Genomic DNA, 23,001 nt, shown 5'->3' on the forward strand with positions numbered 1-23,001 from the left:
GGAATGCAATCTTTGCAAACCGTGGATATATTTTTCATGAATTGATTCAAGTGAATCAAACCGATTTTGCTTCAGTTGTGTCTATGTATAAAGATCTAAGCAATTGAACAACTCTTGAACTAGTTCTTATGAGTCATTTGAACTAGTTATGAGAAAGATGAATACGGTTAATATGAAAGTGATCATATGGCTAACCATTGGTTAACTATTTGTGAACCAACTAAGTGTACACATTTAGGTACGGTTACTCAAACCTAAATGAATACATTTCATTTGTGTATGTGACAAGCTAAGTTTCGATCTAACGGTTGAAAGATATTAGCTTGGATAAGTCAGGTTGTTCATCTAGCTGTGAATATTGAATGCTTTGTTACCAAGGTAACTTGGATTGCAAACCCTGATTTGAAAACTATATAAAGAAGACGTCTAGCAACTGGAAAAACTAATCCCCACACTCCTGTGTGATACTAGTTGGTTTTGCTAGAGTCGATTCTCCTCTAACCGTAGGCTTCTTCTCGAGACCCTGTCGGTTAACGACTTAAAGACTTCATTAGGATTGTGAAGCCAGAAGAAACTACTTCTCTTGTAGTTGAGCGATATGATCTTGCCATTTTCTATCGTACGAGTTCAATTGTAAGATTGGCTTGAGATTATATCTCCGATAGGGCAAGATAAAAAAAAATCACAAACATCTTCGTCTCATCGTTTGTGATTCCGCAATATCTAGTTTCGCTAACATACGATTTAAATTATTGTGAGGTGATTGATAATACTAGGCTGTTCTTCAGGAATATAAGTCCGGTTTATCATTTGGTTCATGTTCACCTTGATTTTATCAAAAGACGGAACAAAACTTGTAGGTTTATCTGTGGGAGATAGATTTATCTATTATCGTAGACTTTTCTGTGTGATACAAATTTGTTTATTAAAGTCTTCGCCTTTGGGTCGTAGAAACTCTTGGTTGTGGGTGAGATCAGCTAAGGGAATCAAGTGCGTAGTATCCTGCTGGGATCAGAGACGTAAGGAGAACAACTGTACCTTGAATCAGTGTGATATTGATTAGGGTTCAACTACAGTCCAAACCGAAGTTAGTCTGTAGTAGGCTAGTGTCTGTGGCGGCTTAATACAATGTGGTATTCAACCTGGACTAGGTCCCGGGGTTTTTCTGCATTTGCAGTTTCCTCGTTAACAAAATTTCCGGTGTCTGTGTTATTTATATTCCGCATTATATTTTGTTATATAATTGAAATAATACAAGTTGTGCGTTGTATCGATCAATAGTGAAATCCAACCTTTGGTTGTTGATTGGTCCTTGGATGTTGGTCTTTGGTACCATCCAAGTTTATTCCTTGTATTCGATAAAGACTCAAAAATTTCTATTTGCTTGAGTAATGATCAAATCAAGAGAAGAGATATTAACTCCTAGATATACTTTTACCTAGATTGAGTCTGACTGTCTAGTTGATTCTCTAGAAAGTATATTGGAGTTAGTCCATACAGATTGCTAATCGAAATATTGGGTGTGGTTGTTAGACCCCCGCTTTTTCAGACATCTACAGTGAATTTCTTGCCTGCAGAAAACCAGAAATCTTATAAGAATGATCTCTATTCTAGAAATCATTACATGTTGCATGTTTCCCGTTGTGGTATAAGCTCTTGTGCCACTAATGAACATTTTTCCTGTGCTTATAAGAACAATTCTGGTAAGTCTAGATCAAGAAGATGGAAATCCTCCAACTTCTCTCTTCTGGAACCAATCTCTAGAGGTCCTAGACTTAGTGCTCAGAAAAATCCTTCTGATGAATTTTTGAAAGAGTTTATGACAAATTCCTCTGGAATAAGTTATAATCGATGGAAAGAAGGGAATACACAGTTGAAACGCTCAAAAAACTTGTACAATTCTTCTCCCGTGATTGGTAGTGAGATCACTTCTCACTTCTTTACCTGATTCTAGGTAATCTCATCCTTGAATCTATCTTGAGAGGTGCAAGGATGATAATTATGGGGATCTCAAGATTAGTGTATATTTTTTTAGGCTGTTTTCTTGTTAACCAATATGAGTATTGCAATCCTGCTATCATGACTTAGGCTCTAATTAAAAGTAATTATTGAGCTATGTTAACAAACAATGTGTTCCCTCTTATTGGATTTTTTGTTAATCCATCTTTCTCTTGTGACCGGTCCACGTACGTCCATGTCCCTCTCCTACGAGTTCATAGGGTTTCCTTAATGAGAAGTTTTTTCTCTTTACTCAATTACATATATATATATATATATATATATATTCTATATTGTATTGATCCATCCCTAACAAAAGTTATATAGAGAACTCTGCAAAATCTCAAGAGATTGTGCATCTTGATATGGAGGAAGACACTCAAGGACGTGGTTCAATTCAAGAGTTGGTTCTAAAGAAGATGCTTGCAAGGAAAGAACACAACCTATGGATTGGTGAATCTGTCAAGGATTTAACTCGTTTTCAGAACAATTCAAAGGTCGGGTTTGCAAATCTTCAATTGCAAATAAACCAACTCTTAGATGGTCAAGTCAGAATCCTTACAAATCAAAATATTCTGATACGGAATCAGAAAAAGCTCATCATGGACTATGTCAAGGCTAGACAACTTGCTCGGGTTGTTGACCATAAATTTTGTGTTCTAACTCACGAACATGGAGTGTATACAGTCAAGAGAATAAATGAGATCAGTGATACCTTCTACGATGGATTCATTGAAAGTATTAATCTTTATGATTCTATATATTGCAACTTGTTATGGGATATGTGTGTTTGCGTCCATGAACCTTGATTATCCCATACGTGGTCAAAAGTTAAGTCTTTCATATGTCGGTATGCAAGTATTGATAAAAGATTGAATGAACTTTTGACAAACAAAAGTTAAGCCTTTTACGTCATTATACAAATATTGATGGAAGAAATGATGAATTTTTATTTACAAAGATTACGTCTATTATATGTCATTGTGCAAATAGTGATGAAAAATAGAATGAATCTTTGTTTATTCTTCAGTATTGGTTTTTCCCTAATCCACATTTTTGTGCATATACTGTGTTGCACCGTAATTTCTCTTATGTTGAGCATGGCCAATTGAATTGATCATTTTTATGGCTATTTCAATTGAGATTTTTGGATACAAATTCATGTTCTCATGTGATTTGATTATGTCCAAAGAAATCCTTCTTTTCTCGTAAAAGTAAGGTCGCTCTTGTTGTTCTTTCGTGAATGACATTTTATGGGGGAGAGTTCTTTTTGAACTTGTGCTTAATTGCCAAATCTTTATGGGGAGTGCGGTTGTGGAATATTATAGGGGTTATCTTGTATCTTTATAAACTCCTTGATGAAAGCATCTAGCTTCGGCTATAGGATTGCATCTAAAAAGTTGATATGTACTTTCTTTTGGTCATGAAATGTCTCTATGGAAATTTCATTAGGATCCCACTAGTTTTCGTACTTTTTCCAATTTTATTGACAAAAAGGGGGAGAATTAATGTGTAGTTCACACTACAAATATATATGGTTTTCGGATGATTATGTAAGGGGGAGTGGTTTCCATGTGAGATGGAGTATTGACTAAGGGGGAGTGATACATATCACCATAGTATTGTTGTCGAAGTTGTGATACAATTGAACTTTGATGTTGTGTAATAATATTATGACACTGTATAACAATGATTGATAGCATTTGTTTTCTCATTGTTATCGCTAGGATATTCAACAACTAAATGCTGAGTTGAACACGTTTATAATCATGGAGTACTTGGAAGTGACGAAGATTTCGAGTCGTGTTGAAGATTCCAAGGAGATCAAACATTTGGATGAGAAGCTACAAAGTTTTATTTATTTTGTAATCCATATATATTGATAGTTTTGTCACTAAAGTTGACAAAGAGGGATCTTGTTAGAGCACTGCTCGGTCGAACTCGCATGCGTTGCTATCTTAAGCATGTTTGTCAATATTAGTGATCAAAACTATAAGTCTTGATTTCTAGTCTACTTATAGATGTCTCGGACGAGGAAATAGATTGCGTAGTTGAGCCTTAGACTTCACGGCGTTCATCATTTGAAGATGAATAACTATTAAGGAGAGCTTGTGGAACTTCATCAACAAAAGGTATGTGGAGACTGAAACTCATCTATCACTTGGAAAGTCTATTTCTACTCTATCTCCTATATTGAGACATAAGTCGTGTTACGATATAGTTTTCTATTCGAGTTGAATTTAACTCGCTTACATATTTCTCGGAATATGTGTTGTCAAGCTTTCGCTTCGACCAAGTTCATCTTATATTGTTGACGCAAGTAAAAAGATGATCATGTGAAAATTTCCGAGTAACATCTTACATGGTTTGTGTGATACAATTATTTGGTATAGACTTGGAATGTTTCGTTATGATTATTTCAATAACTTGAAAATTGCTTTGATGTTAATAGTGAGTGAAAACGGCTATTGTCATCCTCTAAGAAAGTTTCAATGATTGAAATAAGAGCTTAGAACACTTAACCATTATTGGATATGACATGTTGTGTACTCTTGCACATATGTAATCCATGTCCGGGAACCATAGTATGCGTACTCGTAGGCGTACCTGTTGGCTTGAGAAATCCGGGAACCTAAGTATGCGCACCCGTTCGCGTACTAGCGTAAGGTTCATGTCCGAATATTTCTGCTGGGATTGGAGGTACGCGTGCCTGTTTGCATACTGGCGAAACCCAATCTTGGTCCGCGTATTTCAAGTACGCGTACCCGTTTGCATACTTGAAGGTTAAGGTTCTAAAATCGGTTGTACATGAACTTAAATATTTATATAATAAGGAATGAAATCTTTGCAAACCGTGGCTATAATGTTCATGAATTGATTCGAGTGAATCAAACCGATTTTGCTTCAATTGTGTTCTTGTATACTTCTATGAGAATATAGCAATTGAACAACTCTTTAACTAGTTTCATTTGAGTCATTTGAACTAGTTATGGTTAAGATGAATAAGGTTGATATGAGAGTGATCATATGGCTAACTTTGATTAACTATTGTTGAGCCAACATGGTGTACATGTTTAGGTGCGGTTACATAAACCTAAATGAGGGTACATTTTATTTGTGTGTAACAAGCTAAGTTTGATCTAACATTTGAAAGATATTATCTTGGTTGAATCAGGTTTTTCATCTAACGGTGAATATTGAATGCTTTGTTATCAAGGTAACTAAGATTGCAAACCCTGATTTGAAAACTATATAAAGAAGAACTCTAGCAACTGGGAAACCTAATCCCCACACTTTTGTGTGTTACTAGTTGCATAGCTAGAGTCGATTCTCCTTTAACCTTAGGTTTCTCACGAGACCATGTAGGTTAACGACTTAAAGACTTCATTGGGATTGTGAAGCAAGACTCAACTATTTTCTCTGTAGTTGTGTAATCTGATCTTGCTGTTTCTATCATGATTGAGTGCAATCGTAAGATTAGCTTGAGATTTATATCTCCGATAGGCAAGATATAAAAGTAATCACAAACACCTTCGTCTCATCGTTTGTAATCCCACAATATCTTGTTTTGTTAATCGATTAAGATTATTGTGAGGTGATTGATAATACTAGGTTGTTCTTCGGGTATATAAGACCGGTTTATCAATTGATTCATGTTCACCTTGATTTATAAAAAGACGGAACAAAACTCTTAGGTATTTCTGTGGGAGACATATTTATTTATTCCAATAGACTTTTCTGTGTGAGACAAATTTGTTTATCAAGTCTTCGACTTTGGGTCGTATCAACTCTTGGTTGTGGGTGAGATCAGCTAAGCGAATCAAGTGCGTAGTATCCTGCTAGAATCAGAGACGTAAGGAGCACAACTGTACCTTGAATCAGTGTGATATTATTAGGGTTCAACTACAGTCCAGACCGAAGTTAGTTTGTAGTAGGCTAGTTTCTGTAGCGGCTTAATACAGTGTGGTATTCAATCTGGACTAGGTCCCGTGGTTTTTATGCATTTGCAGTTTCCTCATTAACAAAACTTCTGGTGTCTGTGTTATTTCTTTTCCGCGTTATATTTTGTTACATAATTGAAATAATACAAGTTATCCGTCGTATTGATCAATAGTGAAATCCAACCTTTGGTTGTTGATGGATATTGATTGATCCTTGGATATTAGTCTTTGGTACCATTCAAGTTACTTCTCATATATTCAATCGGGCACGCAAATTTCTATTTGTTGATTGCAAATTGAATTGAGAGATAGAGATATAAACTCTTGTATATACTTTTCTCTTGATTGAGTCTGGCTGTCTAGTTGATTCTCTAGAAAGTATATTCGAGTAAGTCCTCTCAGATTGCCAAGTGAATTGTTGAATATGGTTGTTATACCCCGCATTTTCAGAAGTGACGAAGATTTCGAGTAATGTTGAAGAACCAAGGAAATCAACCATTTGGATGAGAAGCTACAAAGTTTATTTATTTTGTAATCCATATGTATTGATAGTTTTGTCACTTGACAAAGGGGGAGATTGTTAGAGCACTGCTCGGTCGAACTCGCAAGCGTTGTTATCTCAAGCTTGTTTGTCAAGTTTATTTGTCAAAACTATAAGTCTTGATTTCTAGTCTACTTATAGCTATGTCTCGGATTAGGATAGAATGTTTAGTTGAGCTTTAGACTTCACGACGTTCATCGATTGAAGACGACGAACTACTAAGGGGAGCTTGTGGAACTTCAGCAACAAAAGGTATGTGGAGACTTGAACTCATCTATCACTCAGAAGTCTATTTCTATTCTATCTCCTATTTAGACAAAAGTCGTATAGCTATATAGACTTACATTATACACATTTGATATTTCGAGCTGAGTTTAACTCGCTTACATATTTTTCGAAATATGTGTTGGTAAGCTTTCTCTTTAACCAAGTTCATCTTTTATTTGGATTAATGACGAAGAATCACAATAATAGCTACTGAGAACCCAGAGATTAGATATATAAAACCTCTTGTCGCGATTTCTGCCTCTCTGTACCCTTTCTATATATTCTATATTAAAGATGGAAGAATAAGTAAAGTAGATACCTAATATGGACGACTAGAATTAGAAATAAGCAAGGGATATGATCAACTGGGTTTTTGGGTACAAGTACCAGTTTTTTCGGGAATATGATAGGAACTGGTACTTGTACGCCTTATACAACCGGTTCTGGATTCTAGTCTCGTTCCCTGTACCGCCTTCTCCGATTCGGGTTTATCAGTTTTGGTTCAGTTTACCGGTTCCGGTCTGGTTCATGTGCAACTCTACATATGAGTGTTTAGGAAGTTGTAGAACAAGTGAATATTTTCCTGAGAAAAAACTCATTGCAAAAGCATGTTCACCCTATGTGTAACAGACAAAAACATCGATTAAAGTGGTCCTCCCATTCTGATAGACAACTTACAAAATAAATTCAATAGATTCACTTTTTTCAGTTGAAGAAGACAAAAATAATAGTATTTAAACACATCACACTTAAAATAAACACAGGGGAGAGATACAACAAAAAAAGAACACATCGCCAATCATTTAATCATGGGTAATCATTCAACCAGATATGAATATTTTACGTGTTAGTTACACACTCACTGATAGACGCATTTATGTGTCTATTTTGTTCTCAATGTTCTGTATTGTTAGACTCGATTAAATACTTATTGTGTTATTTTATGTTTTGTAGATGTTTTTGGAAAAATAAGTCCTTGCGGCGAAATGGGCTCGAAAATTATTGTTTTACACCCCAGGACAAAGTACTAAAGGCACCGCAGAAATGCACCGGAAGCACCCCAGAAATGCACTTGAGGAACCCAGGAAATTTACTATTTCCACCCCAATTGCTATTCGCACCCCAGCTCTGGTGAAGGGGCACCCTTCTTCTCAAATTCAAAAATAAATTTTGGCGGGAAATTTTCTTTATACACTGGTAGATTTTCCAATCGATTTTTGAAGGTGTTATAAGGAGATTAAATCGCTGAAACTTAATGGGTATATGTGATATGGATATAAGAAGATATTGTGGTGGTTGGGATCGATCAAATTTGGCCAGATAATCGATTCTCGATTAAAGCAGGAAAGAAGAGATATCGGTTAAATTTGGAAAGAAAATTACGTAAAGATGCTGCATGGGTTGTGGAATTTAAGTGCAGATATTCTCCTAGGTTGCATATCAACAGATTGTGGAAATTATCAAGACAATTAACGCATGCGGAGAAAGAAAATAAGAAATTATTCCCAAGAATAATTTTCCTTTACTGTGAAGATTTTGAGGAATTAACGGCGAGATTTGATGCGCCTGGAATGTATAAATAGGAGATACATGAGTCCTAGAAGGGGTGTCGAGAGTTTGGGGAGTCGATAGGAGGGCCAGAGAAGCAGAAATCAAGAGTTGATGAAACTCTGTTGCTGCTGCTGCTGATGATGATGAAGAACACCAAGAACACGAAGAACAGACTCACAAGGACAGTCGTTTATGAACAGTGTCTAAGACGCACAGCCGTGGGTCGCAGCACAGTCTAAACAGCAGCAACACTTGTCATTTATCGTTCATTCTGTGACGCTTCTTGTGCGTCGCAGATTACAGTTTACACCATTTTCTCTTCTTCTCATCATTTGTAAACCATTTTTGAGCCATAATAAATTATTTTGAGAGCATTTATACTATGACGAGATAATTCCCTCGTAACCAAGGCAATGGAGGAAGCTATTCATGCAACATAAATGGGTAACTATTTCATTTAATTATATAATTCACCTAATCGCTGCTTTTGCAGAGTTTTAAATTGTTTGAATGATTGTCTTAATTATTTGTTATTCAGTTTGATAGGTTATGCTTGGTTTAATCTCTTGATAATCTATGCTTAAGGTTTGCAAATAATGTTTGAGAATCTGTATGATTGATAGTGAATTAAAGATAAAAAAGGACTTAAGAATTGAATAGAGTTTTGAAATATTTATCATTCAATTTTGCATAATAGTGGAATCTAGTGTCTTTGTTACCTCTCGCACCCATTGTTAATAATTTTGTATATAATTTTATTAAATCTTTAAATTTAATCTTCACAAGTCCGAGAGTTTGAACCTCATTACTACAACCCACAAAAAAACATTAATCACTCACTAACTAATAACGATAAATGCAATAATAAAACCAGAAATAAACTACCTAACGAACATTACTACAATTCACCAGAAATTAAAGTCCAACCAACACTCATATATCAAACAACTTGACACTAGTAAAGTACAAAAATAAAAAGATGTGACTGTACTTATTATTTTGTTGTTTTTCGTTTCACCATCGATGAAATCAACAATTTAATCACAATAAAACAGATCTGCACAACTAAATCCCCTTTATATCTTTAGTAATGGGACCACGAAATCACTAATTTATGTGTGGGTTCCATAATTTTTTTGGATGGGATTCGAACCTTGAACCTTTTATTCACTACATATACCATAACTATTGCACCACTAGTTTGACCAGTGGAAGACGCATATTAAAAATATATTATTTGTTTTAAACAAAAACAAAATTTCACCGCATCTCAACATAAATCATTTTATTATTACCAATTAAGTGAATATAGTTATAGTTATAAAATTTCAAAGGAAAATTTGATTTCATTAAGATTAGAGATAATGTAGTTATATTTCAGGGATAATAATTAAGTGAATGTGAGCCAAAGAGGAGCAAGTTGGTATCACCCTCAAAGAAACCTCCGGTTTGAGGAGGAAATTGGTAGCAACGTCTACTAAATACCATGATAAACTAACATGCATATAAAACATCAGCGTTTGTTAAGAAAAACATATTCATTCAGAGAAATCTCCACTTTAATGACCACCTCGACGACCACTTTCACGACCTCTTTTGATAATTCCATGACCTCTTTAGCCACTTCCGCCTGCATGTTCATCGTCGATATCGGTATCGGATGCATTACCACCTCCACTTGGACCTCCGCGTTCTTGCCGTGTTCTCTTTTCCACCATTTTCTTGGATCCCAAAGCTTGAGCTGGGTTAATGATCTATTCTAATTGGTTGCTCGGCCATTGATGTCTGTTGTTTGCAACTAGATTTCCTCTTCATTTTCTTCAACAACTCCTTAACCAATGTCTTCTAATTCCATTAAAAAAAATAGCCAATAACTCCTTAGCCCAAAGCTAAGTCAGTAAAGTTGAAACTATAAAAATATCCTTATACTAAGTTAACATTATATATATATTCAGTAGAACCTCTATATAAGAATACTCTTGGGACCAGATAAAAATATTCCTATAAAAAGATTATTTTTACAAAAAAAACAAGCCAAGTTGGGACCAGGAAATTTTGCATAATAACCAAAAGTTAGGCAAGTTTGAAGAAAAAAAATATTTGTATCTAATAGTAGCCAAGTTAGCTAGGCAAATTATTTTGTACACAAAGTTTTGAGTAGTACGGCTATTTCCCCAAATCACGGTTTCTTTTTAGTTTACGGGTACGGAACTGGATTCAAGAATGGGCTTGACAAGGATATGTATAGTAACAGTTAGCCCAAATATGACCAATTTACGAAGGTGAAAACTACAGTCACACCCATTTTTCAGATTTCTCCCATTGTCAAACCCACCGACAAAAAACTTCACGGGCACCCAATTTTTCCGCAAAAATTACTCGCTCGCCCATATTTTCTAAAATTATACTTTCGTTCATATTTCGTCTTCGTTTCCTTTGGAGGAGCTTTACGAACTAGGTTTTGTGGATTGTATGGAAGATTCGAGGTATGTCGGATGGCAGAGAAGATGAAGATCGAGAGATTGATGAGGTTCTTGATGATTATTGAAGTTGTTATCAGGTTGACAGAGAAGAACAAAGGTTGCTGCTGGTGATTTGAGAAACTGAGAAGGAATAGAGGATGGGTCTGAGACGTATATTGGGGGTTTCTGGTTGTAACTGCTGATGGAATTAAGGAATTGACGGAATTGAAATCAAGATGAAGATGGCTGAGTTATATGAAGAACAAGGCAGTAAGGGTTGTTCATAACAATTTGAATCTGTTGCTTCTATCAACAGTGAGAACGAGAAAATTAAGCAGTTGTGGGTTTGAATCTGAGAGATGGGTTCGCCAGTATAGGGTTCATTCAATACCAGATGTAATTGAAGTTGAGTGTTGCTTGAATTAGGTTAGGGTTCGTCTACAAATCAGAGAAGCATGAAATTGAAGAATTACGTTATGCAACCATGTTGAAATTGAAATTGAGATCGACAAAGAGGAGAAGAAGTAATGAAAGAAGCATGGTGCTGTTGAGATAGATTTATGGTTACAGTGACTTTGATATGGAACGGGTTTCTGAAATTGAAGAGGAGAAATCAGTGGATTTGAGAGATGTGATTGAAGTTGGGTTTGAGGTGTTGGTTGTTGTTAATGGAAGAAAATGAATGTCAACATATGGACTCGAGATTGTGCTGTTGATTTCAGGAAGAGTAGAAGATGGCTTGAATAATGGATGATCCAGTAGGTATTTTGGAATGGAAGAGACCTGTGTTGGTGATGGAATTATGGGTGCAGCTACAGATGAGAGCAGATGATGCTGTTGAAGTAATTAGAGCAGAAGGTGAGAGATTTGGTTGTGCAGGTTGAGACTGACTGGGGTTTTTGGTTATGCTGTTGAGGAGATGAATATGAAATTGAAGGAATGGTGGCCGTAGTTCAACAGCAAGTAGCGAAGCCACATATAGTGATGCAAGCTGGTGATGTTGGTGGTTGAATCAAGAGTCTGAGAAGGATTACAGGGAAAGAACGGTTAGAGAATGGTTCTGGTGGAGCTGTAAAGTGTGCAACTCTGGTGGTGAATGATGGGTACAGATTAATTGGAGGTTTGTTGGTGGAAATGAGCCATTGGTGCTACTGATGTGATCTCCATTGGATCATTCCATGCATTCAAGAAAGGAATTCTTGTTTCTGCTTCAGCAGGAAATTCAGGAACTCCTGGTACTGCATGTTACATTCCTCTGTGGATTCTCACTGTCGCTCCTTTGTTATTGAGACTCGGAGTTGGTAGCTTCAGACGAACTAAAACTGTTGGTGTTCATGTCATCCAATGGAAATGGGTTTTGGTGAAATTTCTCAACCGAGAAACAACACAACAATAACTGACTTTTGGTGGGTCTATAATGTGTCTGCTGGTGTAAGAGAGATTATGAAGAGTTGTCATGCTCCTCAATAATATATGTATAACCTGTCATGCAGTCGAGAAAATGTGCATTACTTGTTATGCAGTCGTGCAAATGGATGCATAACCTATTATGCATCTACAAAATTTGTTGCATAACTTGTTATGCAGTCCAGAAAACGGTTGCTTAGCATGTTATGCATCAATTTTTTTGTCACTATCGAAACCAACAAAAACAAAGACTGCATAACTTGTCATGCACCAATAATAATATCTGCATAACATGTTATGCAGTCGTGAAAATGGATGCATAACCTGTTATGCATCCGAAAATATGGCTGCATAATGCATTATGCATCAATTTTTTATGGACGCACTAAAATCAACTAAAACAATGGCTACATAACTTGTTATAAATGCATAACTTTGTTATGCAGTCGAGAAAATGGTTGCATAATTCGTTATGCGCCTGCAGAATGTGTTATGCATCTTTTTTGGTGGCTGCATAATGGTTATGTAGTCAGTTTTCGAAATTTTGCCTAAAATGATGATCACCTCCGATTTTTTCATGAAAAACAAAAATTTGGTATTGTTGTTTGTACTCGTTGCGTAGCTCTCTTAAAAAGATTTCAAACGATATAAAATTTGTAAAGTTCCAAGGCGCGGATTTTTAGATATGTTATATCCAAGTTGCGTTGCCAATTATACCCCTGATGCATAACCCGTCATGCGGATACATAATCCGTCATGCATACATTTTTAATAATTTCGTATAATTATGGGTGTCACGGAAATAATTATGGGTGTCACGGTACCTAAAATTAATTGTGGGCCTGACAATGAGAATATTATTTTTTTTGGGTCTGCGCCTAATTTTCCCTTTACGAAGCTGGTGCGTATGAATGTGTAGTGCATTCCTTGTGCTGTTTATACAGAATGTGCTCGGCAGCGACGGGGACCCGAGGATAAATTGCAACTGATTAAATTACTCAAAAGTGACGATAATGCAAAACAAAATGTTCTAAACAAATTTTTTTATGTTCCGGCATTTCGACGACCTGTTCGAGCCACAAAATCAGCTTTGATAGGAGGAGCAACACAACGCTCAGAACCACACTGCTGGCAACAAGACGTCTCTTTGGATAAGATAGTCTCGGGACTCCTGCAACCGTTGCATATAACATGCTCATTGATATATCTTGGCAGAATCCCTTCAAAATTATTGGGAGAAAATCTTGCATTAACAGTCAGCCTGTGTTGTCCATCCAACGATCCACTTGTTCCCATCTCAGTAAGAAAGAAATTCATGACATGCACTGGATCCCTGTGCATCGTTTCGCAGGTATTCATGAAATTCACATAGACAGTCTTGTTGGTGTCTTCACGTCGTGTTTGTAATGGTTGTTGCCTTGTTGGTTTTCAGGAAAAAGAAAAAAATCAAAAATCAAAAATGTCAGATGTGGGATTTGAACCCACGCCCTCTCTCGAAGACCAGAACTTGAGTCTGGCGCCTTAGACCACTCGGCCAACCTGACTTGTTGAGATTCTTTTCGAATCAAGACTTATCTAGATTGTCCATAATCATCACCAACCTACTCAACCCACTTTGTTATTGGTAACAAAATTTTGGAATTGGTCGCCTAGCTGGCCTATAGTCAGCGACGTGCATGGCACTGAGTATTGTGTAGGTAACTTTTTTCGTTCTTTTCTTTTCTGATTCGTGCCTACCACCACCACCACCTTTCTTGCACTTGTAAGTGTTGAGTGCATTTTTCTTCCTTGTTCTTAATCAATTCCATTTGTTTTGATCTTGTGTCAGGATTATCCGTATTTTTTTTTGTTTTAATCTTGTTTACCAAAACATAAACAGATCGATTCTTGTTTCAATGACTCAAGAAGCTATTCCAATCACAGAAGAGGTGGTACTGCTTTCTCTCTGCAATTTAACTAACCCCTTAAATATTCTTATTTTACTTCATCTTTTGTTGTTAGGTTGTTCTTAGAGGAGATGTGAACACCCATGTGAGATTGATCACTTTGAATAGACCTCGTCAATTGAATGTCATCTCACCCAAAGTGGTATGCATATATGTTAATTAATTAGCTTTATCAAATTTACAATCCTCGTCCCTATTTGATTGATTTATTCACCTCTAGGTTTCCCTGCTAGCTGAATCACTAAAGCAATGGGAGAAAGATGATAACGTTGAGCTTGTTATATTCAAGGTTGGTTTGGATTTAAGAATTTACTACATCTACATTATATTTCTTTCTTTTTTGCATTTAGTCTTAGATCTTCTTCTTTGAGAAAACGTAATTTTATCATCAATCCTTTTCAGGAAATGGACGTGCGTATTCTGCTGGTGGGGATTTAAAAGTGTTTTATGATGGAAGGGATTCATGTAAGAAATCAGAATTTGTTTGAATTTTTCTGTGTTCCTTGTGAGAGCAAACTTTGAGAAACACTGGGTTATTGCAGATGATGCATGCCGTGAAGTTGTGCATAGGATGTATTGGCTGTGTTATCATAATCACACCTACAAGAAAACCCAGGTACTACTACTATATTGGTTTCCATTTTCGTTGGGTGAAATTGCACACGGTTTAGCTAGAGTTGGTTTCGTTTTGTAAGTTCACTGATTTAGTCCTCCAGGTGGTTCTTGTTCATGGAATCTCAATGGGTGGAGGTGCATCACTAATGGTCCCATTGAAGTTCTCAGTAGTCACAGAAAAAACGGTGCGTATGTCATGCTTCAGAGCGTTCTTTCCAAATTGATGTTTATGACATAATACCATTTCCTTATTATTGCTCTGCAGATCTTTTCGATGCCAGAAGCAAGTATAGGATTTCACACTGATTGCAGTTTTTCCTATATTCTTTCTCATCTCCCTGGGTCTTTGGGTAAGAATTTGAGTGTCGAAAGTTGAATGATGCATCAGTTTTATTATTTAATTTATAGTGGCAGTCTGATGTTTAGGAGTAAAATCTGCAGGTGAATACTTGGCTTTAACAGGTGCTTGACTTAACGGGAAAGAGTTGGTTTCAGTGGGTCTTGCGACTCATTATGTCCCTTCTGAGGTGAGGGTTAAACATTGTTTTTCCTTCTTTTTATGCCTACTTTAAGATTGTTAGGGGTTGACATCAGTTGCATGTATTGCAGAAATTGCCTGAGCTTGAGAAGTGCCTGATAGATTTAAACTCAGGAGAAGAACATGCAGTCAAATCAGTGATCGAAGAATTCTCCTTAGATGTTAAACCTGATGAGGACAGCATCTTAAACAAGTACATAAAATGAATCTATTGAACTTACATTTTTTGTGTGTTCCCTTTATGTTTTCCCCCCTTAAGCACAAATGTTGTTATTGTTGTCATTAAATATCAAGATTTTTGGGATAACACCATAATGCAGTAACATATATTTGCAGCCAGGCAACGATTGACAAGTGTTTCTCAAAGGAGTCGGTAGAGGAGATATTTGAATCATTGGTAAGTTCAGCAAATTAACTCCATCTCATCATGTCTTACCTTAGTCTTGACTCTCAACCTCAATCATATGGTGTTCTTAAACTTAATAAATTCTATTCTCATCAGGAATCTGAGGCAAACAATGAGGGAAATGAATGGATACCTGCAGTGCTTAAGGGCTTGAAAAGATCGGCCCCAACAGGATTAAAAATAACATTAAGATCGGTATACTGGCAGCTTATACTTCAAATCTTTGTTTTCCCTCACAAGTTGGTATTCACTTGGCTGAGTATGTATGGCAAAAACTGAAACAATTTTTTTCCTTTCAGGTTAGAGAAGGAAGGGTGCAAACTCTACTCGAGTGTCTGAAGAAAGAATTCAGGCTCACAATAAACATACTAAGAAAATTAATATCTGGCGACCTCTATGAGGTAGCATATAAGCTAGTTTTAGTCCATTTTGAGTGTACGAATTAATACTTCAGTTTTTGGCATAATATGCATGTTCCTTTTTGCCCAAGTAACTCAACGCATTTTTCCTGTTTTTGGTCTTGAAAAAGGGTATAAGAGCCTTGACAATCGACAAAGACAATTCCCCGATGGTACCTTTTTCTCTCTCTCTCTTCATCACATATGTTATTCTTTTTCTCTTGTTGGAAACAAAGCACTATAATCAAATTACACAAAGAAACCGCTGAGTCGCGTACTAGGTCGCTATCTTTAAGGTGTTTCGCGACTCTGCCTCTTGATTGTGCTAGCAGTCAGTTTTTTGTCGAAACCCTATGGGATAAAACAGCTTATCTCTTTCGATTTCTCTGCACTGAGAAATCGAATCAATAATAACTCTTTCAACAACACTTGCTCAGAAAAACTTGACGAAATAAAAATAACGTTCTATATCTTTTCTTCCAGAAACCAGTTTTTTTTTTTTTTTTATAATCAAAAAGAATCAATGGAATTAATGGAAAATTAATTTTCGATTAAATGCCAATTAAATTTCTTTGTAACAGCAAAAAAACGGCCGTATTAAAATTTCAACATTAACTGTAATTAATCATGATATAATTATCTTAATACGTTTTGAAAATTTAAGTTAAAAACAGCAAAAAAATTGTTTCTGGATCAGCAGACCTCCCAAGACCCCCAAGGCCCCGCTCCCGGACTAATGTAATAATATATAGTATAAATAGTATATACCCTAGTGAAATTGTGTGGGGTGGGAATTGAACCCATGCCTATAGTGTGGGAGCTCAAAACAATGCCACCATACTATCTCTCTAACTTTGGCATATTATTACAAAACTATGTTTTTAAATATATACCCCAACAATCCCCCACTTATATTTTAAAACATTGAGCAAGTGCTATACAGTTGTGCATAAGCAAAGGTGCCTTTCGACTTGAACCTCTACATAGTGTTGAACTTTCTAAGTATCAGGTAACTAGAGTGACTCTCGTCTTGAACTCTAACTAATAATAGTACAACACACACAACTATATCTTAGAGTAAAGTTCTTAATTTTGCACATTAGGGCCATGTGCTTATCCCTTTCTTAACGAACGATCTAGAGAAATGCCCAAGTTCTCATAGAAGGCGGCCACACCTTCACATTCGTATAGGTGAGTCTATCAAGGATACTCCTGTATATCCCACTCTTAACTTAAGAGCTATAGACATCATTAAGAGTTTAAACACTCAACCTGTTTCCCACTTCAGGATATCATGCTATGGGAATGCATGACTCTATCATATTATTTGTAACTTCGTCTAGTCCCTTTGAACCTATTTCTAGGTTGGGTATCCATTACAAATGACTCAACTTCTCACGGGCAAAAGTCCCATACTTTTAGAGATATTCCATACCTTTTCTCTTGCTAATCCTTTCGTCAAAGTATCAGCTATATTTCCTTCAGACCTTACATGATCTACTCTAACAACACCAGTTGTGAGAAATTCTCTAACTGTGTCGTGCTTTCGACGTATCTGTCGATTCTTACTGTTATTATAACAGTTCTCTACTACCGATAGCCGCGGTACTATCGCAGTGGATCAAAGTGGCTGGTATCGGTTTTTCCCATACTGGAATGTCTGATAACAGACTCTTCAGCCATCCTGCTTCTTCACTAGCTGCTGCTAGTGCCATCAATTCAGCCTCCATCGTAGATTGGGCTATAATTGTCTGTTTCTTTGATCTCCAAGATACCCCCCAGCAATAGTAAAAACATATCCACTGGTGGCCTTGGAATCATCTGAAAGAGTATTCCAATTAGCATCGCTAAATCCTTCAAGGACTGCGGGATGCCTCTTATAGTGTAATCCTAGGTTTGTGGTTCTTTTCAGATACCGCATAACCCTCTCAATAGCATCCCAGTGTTCCAAACTAGGATTACTGGTAAACCTGCACAGAACTCCCACTGCATATGCAATGTCTGGTCTTGTACAATCAGTTGCATAACGCAGACTTCCAATTATACTAGCATATTCAGATTGTCTAACACTTTCTCCAGTGTTCTTAAACAATTTCACATTAGGATCAAACAGAGTACAAGCAGGCTTACAATCAAAATATTCATACTTTCTCAGAATTTTTTCAATGTAGTGAGATTGATCCAAACAAATACCACTACTAGTTCTAGTTATTTTGATTCCCAAGATTACACTAGCTTCACCCAAATCTTTCATGTCAAAATTCGAACTAAGCATACCTTTAGTTTCATTGACAAGATAAATTGGAACCAAATATCACAAATCATCCACATACAAGCACAATCACACACACATCATTCTCAAATTTATAATAGATGCATTTGTCACCCTCGTTTATTCTGAAGTTATGTGAAATCATTAAATTATCAAATTTCTCATGCCACTGTTTAGGAGCTTGTTTTAAACCATAAAGGGATTTTTCTAGCTTACATACTTTCTGTTCTTGTCCAGGAATTACAAAACCTTCAGGTTGTTCCATATAAATTTCCTCTTCTAGTTCACCATTCAAAAAGGCAGAGTTTTAACATCCATTTGGTGAATAACAAGATTATGAGCAGCGGCAACAGCAATCAAAACACGTATAGATGTTAATCTAGTAACAGGAGAATAAGTATCAAAGAAGTCTACGTTCTCTCGTTGCCTAAATCCTTTAGCAACCAGTCTAGCTTTGTGCTTCTCTATTGTTCCATCAGGTTTTAGTTTCCTTTTCAAAACCCATTTACAACCTATAGGCTTACAACCAGGAGGTAAATCTACTATACGCCAAGTTCCATTAGACATATGAGAATCCCATTCATTATCTACAGCTTCTTGCCAGAAACTAGACTCTGCAGAACTGAACGCCTCTTGTAAATTAGAAGGTTCTTCCTCTACGGCATAAAATTCAAAATCAGGATCTCTTGTGTCAGTCCTAGCTCTTTTACTTCTTCTAGGTTCAACTTCAGTGATCCTAGTTTCTGCACTTCTAGGTTCTTCTAATCTATGTTCAGAATCAGCACTAGGTAAAACACTAGATAAAGAACCCCCACTATTACCCCCACTATTTCTAGATTTAAAAGGAAATCTCTCTTCAAAGAAATCAACATCAATAGATTCAATAATAACCTTATTATTAATATCAAAGAACCTATAAGCTTTACTGTTTTGAGCATAACCAATAAAAACACATTCATAAGCTCTACTTTCTAACTTATGTCTTTTAGGATCAGGTTTTCTAACAAAAGCTAAGCAACCCCAAACTCTAAAATAAGAGACATTAGGTTTTCTATTTCTCCAAAGTTCATAAGGAGATATCATGGTTTTATTATTAGGAATGCGGTTCAAAACATGGCAAACAGTCAGCAAACATTCACCCCACCAATGAGAAGCAGCACCAGAGCTAAGCAAACAAGCAACAGTCAATTCAGTAAGAGTACGATTCTTTCTTTCAGCTTTCCCATTCATTTGAGGATTATATGGTGCAGTTCTTTCATGTATAATGCCATTAGTTTGATAAATTTCAGTAAAAGGAGAAGAATCATATTCAGTGCCTCTATCACTACGAAATCTCTTAATTTTCCTACCAAATTGATTTTCAATTTCAGCAATAAAAATCTTAAACTTTTCAATAGCTTCGTTCTTATGGCTCAACAAATAAACATAAGTATAATTAGAACAATCATCAATGAACGTCATGATATACCTCTTGCCATTTCTAGTTAGGATACCTTCATATTCACACAAATCAGAATGTATTAAGTCTAGTGGTTTCGATTCTCTTACAACAGATTTATGTGAAGTCTTGGTTATTTTTGCTTGACTACAGTATTCACATTTTTCAAAATCATTTTCAGAAAATTCAGGGAGGACACCTAACTTACTCATGTTATTTACTAACTTTTTACCCACATGACAAAGCCTTCCATGCCAAACAAAAATTGCAAACCATATAAGCAGAAGAATCAATTTTATTCATAGTCAACATTAAGCTTAAACATTCCATCAGTAGCATAACCCTTTCCTACAAAATTCTTATTCTTAGTTATAGTGTAAATATCAGACCCAATAGTTTGATACAACCCAGCCTTGTTGAGAAGATAGCCGGAAACAAGGTTCTTTCTCATTTCTGGAGTGTGAAGGACATCTTTCAGCATGAGTGTCTTCCCAGAAGTAAACTTCAACTCTACCGTACCAGAACCTTTCACCATAGTGCTGTGGGAGTCTCCCAATAACACTTTCTTGTCCTTGGTTTCAGCATAAGTCTTAAACATGGACCTATCAAAACAACAATGACGCGAAGCACCACTGTCTATCCACCACCCATCAGATCCACCAACCATGTAGAACTCTGGATCAGAGACCATGGCAATTATAACGTCACCCACAGCATTAGCTTGTGCGTTATTCTTTTCCTTGTTAAATCTGCAATTCCTAGCCATGTGGTTTGGTTTATTACAGATATAACAAAGAAATTCAGAATTGGAATTCTGTCCATTTTTCGATGGGTGTTGGTTCTTGTTTTGATTAGGCCTTCCTCCTTTCTTCTGGTTCGGGTTAGGTTTCATATCCCTTTTCTTAGGTTTTAAATTCGGATGAGTCTTATTGTTAGAAACAATGAGAATCTCTTCCTTCTTATCTTGTTTCCGAGCTTCTTCCTCAACCCTGAGCTTAACAATCAAACTTTCAAGAGAAAATTCTTTAGTCTTGTGACGCAAAGTATTACGAAAATCTTTCCAGCTAGGTGGTAACTTGTCAATCATTACAGAAACTTGAAATTGTTCATCAGTTTTCATACCTTCGGCCACAATTTCGTGGTTTTTTGAAGTTCATGAGCCTGTGCAACAACTGATCTATCATCCACCATTTGGTATCTCACATACCGGCTCACAGCATATTTCTTTGAACCCGCTTCCTCGGTGTCATATTTTTTCTGTAATGCATCCCATACATCTTTAGCAGTTTCAAAAGTTGAATAATACTCATATAAATCGTCAGATAATGCATTAAGAATGTAGTTTTTGCAATCAAAGTCATTATCGATCCATTTGTCGATGGCCTTTTGTTTTTCCTCGGGAGTTTGAGAAACAACTTCTTCAACACCACCGGTAGGAGGTGGATCTGTAGCAGCACCACCGCCAGCAGCAGCAACAGCAGCAGTCTTATCAGCAGCAGGTTCCAGGGTTCCAGGATGAACACTCGACACAATCATATGCAGCTTCATCAGTTTGAGATAAAAGAACATCTTCAGCTTCCATCTTCTGAAATGCAACCCTTCAAATTTGAAAGGCTTGTTGGTATCATCACGCGCTTCTTTTCATTCTCCATAGCAGAAACGTACACCTTAAAATTGTTGGAAACAAAGCACTATAATCAAATTACACAAAGAAACCGCTGAGTCGCGTACTAGGTCGCTATCTTTAAGGTGTTTCGCGACTCTGCCTCTTGATTGTGCTAGCAGTCAGTTTTTTGTCGAAACCCTATGGGAAAAACAGCTTATCTCTTTCGATTTCTCTGCACTGAGAAATCGAATCAATAATAACTCTTTCAACAACACTTGCTCAGAAAAAACTTGACGAAATAAAAACGTTCTATATCTTTTCTTCCAGAAACCAGTTTTTTTTTTTTTTTTTATAATCAAAAAGAATCAATGGAATTAATGGAAAATTAATTTTCGATTAAATGCCAATTAAATTTCTTTGTAACAGCAAAAAAACGGCCGTATTAAAATTTCAACATTAACTGTAATTAATCATGATATAATTATCTTAATACGTTTTGAAAATTTAAGTTAAAAACAGCAAAAAAATTGTTTCTGGATCAGCAGACCCACAAGGCCCCAAGGCCCCGCTCCCGGACTAATGTAATATAATATATAGTATAAATAGTATATACCCTAGTGAAATTGTGTGGGGTGGGAATTGAACCCATGCCTATAGTGTGGGAGCTCAAAACAATGCCACCATACTATCTCTCTAACTTTGGCATATTATTACAAAACTATGTTTTTAAATATATACCCCAACATCTCTCCCCCACTGTATTTCTTACTTTGCAAGGTTTTGATGACAGTGGAATCCAGCTTCTTTGGAGGAGGTAACCAGTGAGAAGTTAGACCTAGTTTTCCAGCCTCTCAAGGAAGACTTGGAGCTTTTCATTCCCACTGCAGCCGAAAGCAGGTCAGTCCATCCTTGTTTTCAGTCTGTTACCTGACATTCTGATACACTTACTTTTTGGTCTAGTTAAACTCCATATTGTTTTCTTTTGGTTTTGTAATGAAGCTTATGTTGGAACCGGTTTACAGATGGGATGGCAAAGTATGAGAATTCAGTCTATCCTAGCTCAAACACAACACTGGCTCCGAATCCCTAGTCAGCAGCGAGGTTTTCTTTTACCATGAAATTTCCGTGGTTTGGTTAAATACGTGTAAAATTACCTACTAATGGTATGTCCGAGTTGCTCATCACGACTCACCGTTGTTCAGTTGTTTGTTATCCTTCCGACGTCTTTGCTGTGACTGAATCTCTACTTGTAAGCTTTGTACATGCTCGTTGTTTCCTGGTCAGTTGGTATCATGAAGTATTCTCCTACAAGCTTTTGAATATTCTCTTGAACAACGTTCACTGCGCCATCAAGGAGCTCTTCATATTCTGGATTATTCTCGCGAAGAATGTTCACCATGCGATCAAGGAACTCTTAGTATTTGGCCATTGCTGAATGGGATAGAGCTTTGTGATCTGTTAAAGGGGGTTGGAGTTTTGTGAGAGCTTAGTTGAAGGGAGCTGCTTTATATAGACTACTTTGAGGTTCTAAAATCAGGACGATGATCGGAAAAGGAAAAGTCTTCAAAAAGGAAAGCAAACAAAAAACAGAAAGGTCTTCAAAAAGGAAAGAAAA

The 23,001-nt window shown here is 36.5% G+C and overlaps 1 protein-coding gene, 1 non-coding gene and 1 pseudogene across 2 annotated transcripts; 1 reads left to right on the forward strand and 2 right to left on the reverse strand.

Moving 5' to 3' along the window:
- Positions 1-13,211: 13,211 nt before the first annotated feature.
- LOC113359801 (eukaryotic translation initiation factor 2 subunit beta-like) lies at positions 13,212-13,508 on the reverse strand. Its single transcript, XM_026603382.1, has one exon. The coding sequence runs from the start codon at positions 13,506-13,508 to the stop codon at positions 13,212-13,214; it is 297 nt and encodes a 98-aa protein (XP_026459167.1).
- Positions 13,509-13,627: 119 nt separating this feature from the next.
- Positions 13,628-13,711, reverse strand: TRNAL-CAA. Its single transcript has one exon. It is a non-coding gene; the product is annotated as a tRNA-Leu (tRNA).
- Positions 13,712-14,062: 351 nt separating this feature from the next.
- On the forward strand, positions 14,063-22,476 carry LOC113359809 (annotated as a pseudogene).
- Positions 22,477-23,001: the final 525 nt, after the last annotated feature.

This window comes from Papaver somniferum, chromosome 1 (genome assembly GCF_003573695.1).
Source record: "Papaver somniferum cultivar HN1 chromosome 1, ASM357369v1, whole genome shotgun sequence".
Lineage (NCBI taxonomy): Eukaryota > Viridiplantae > Streptophyta > Magnoliopsida > Ranunculales > Papaveraceae > Papaver > Papaver somniferum.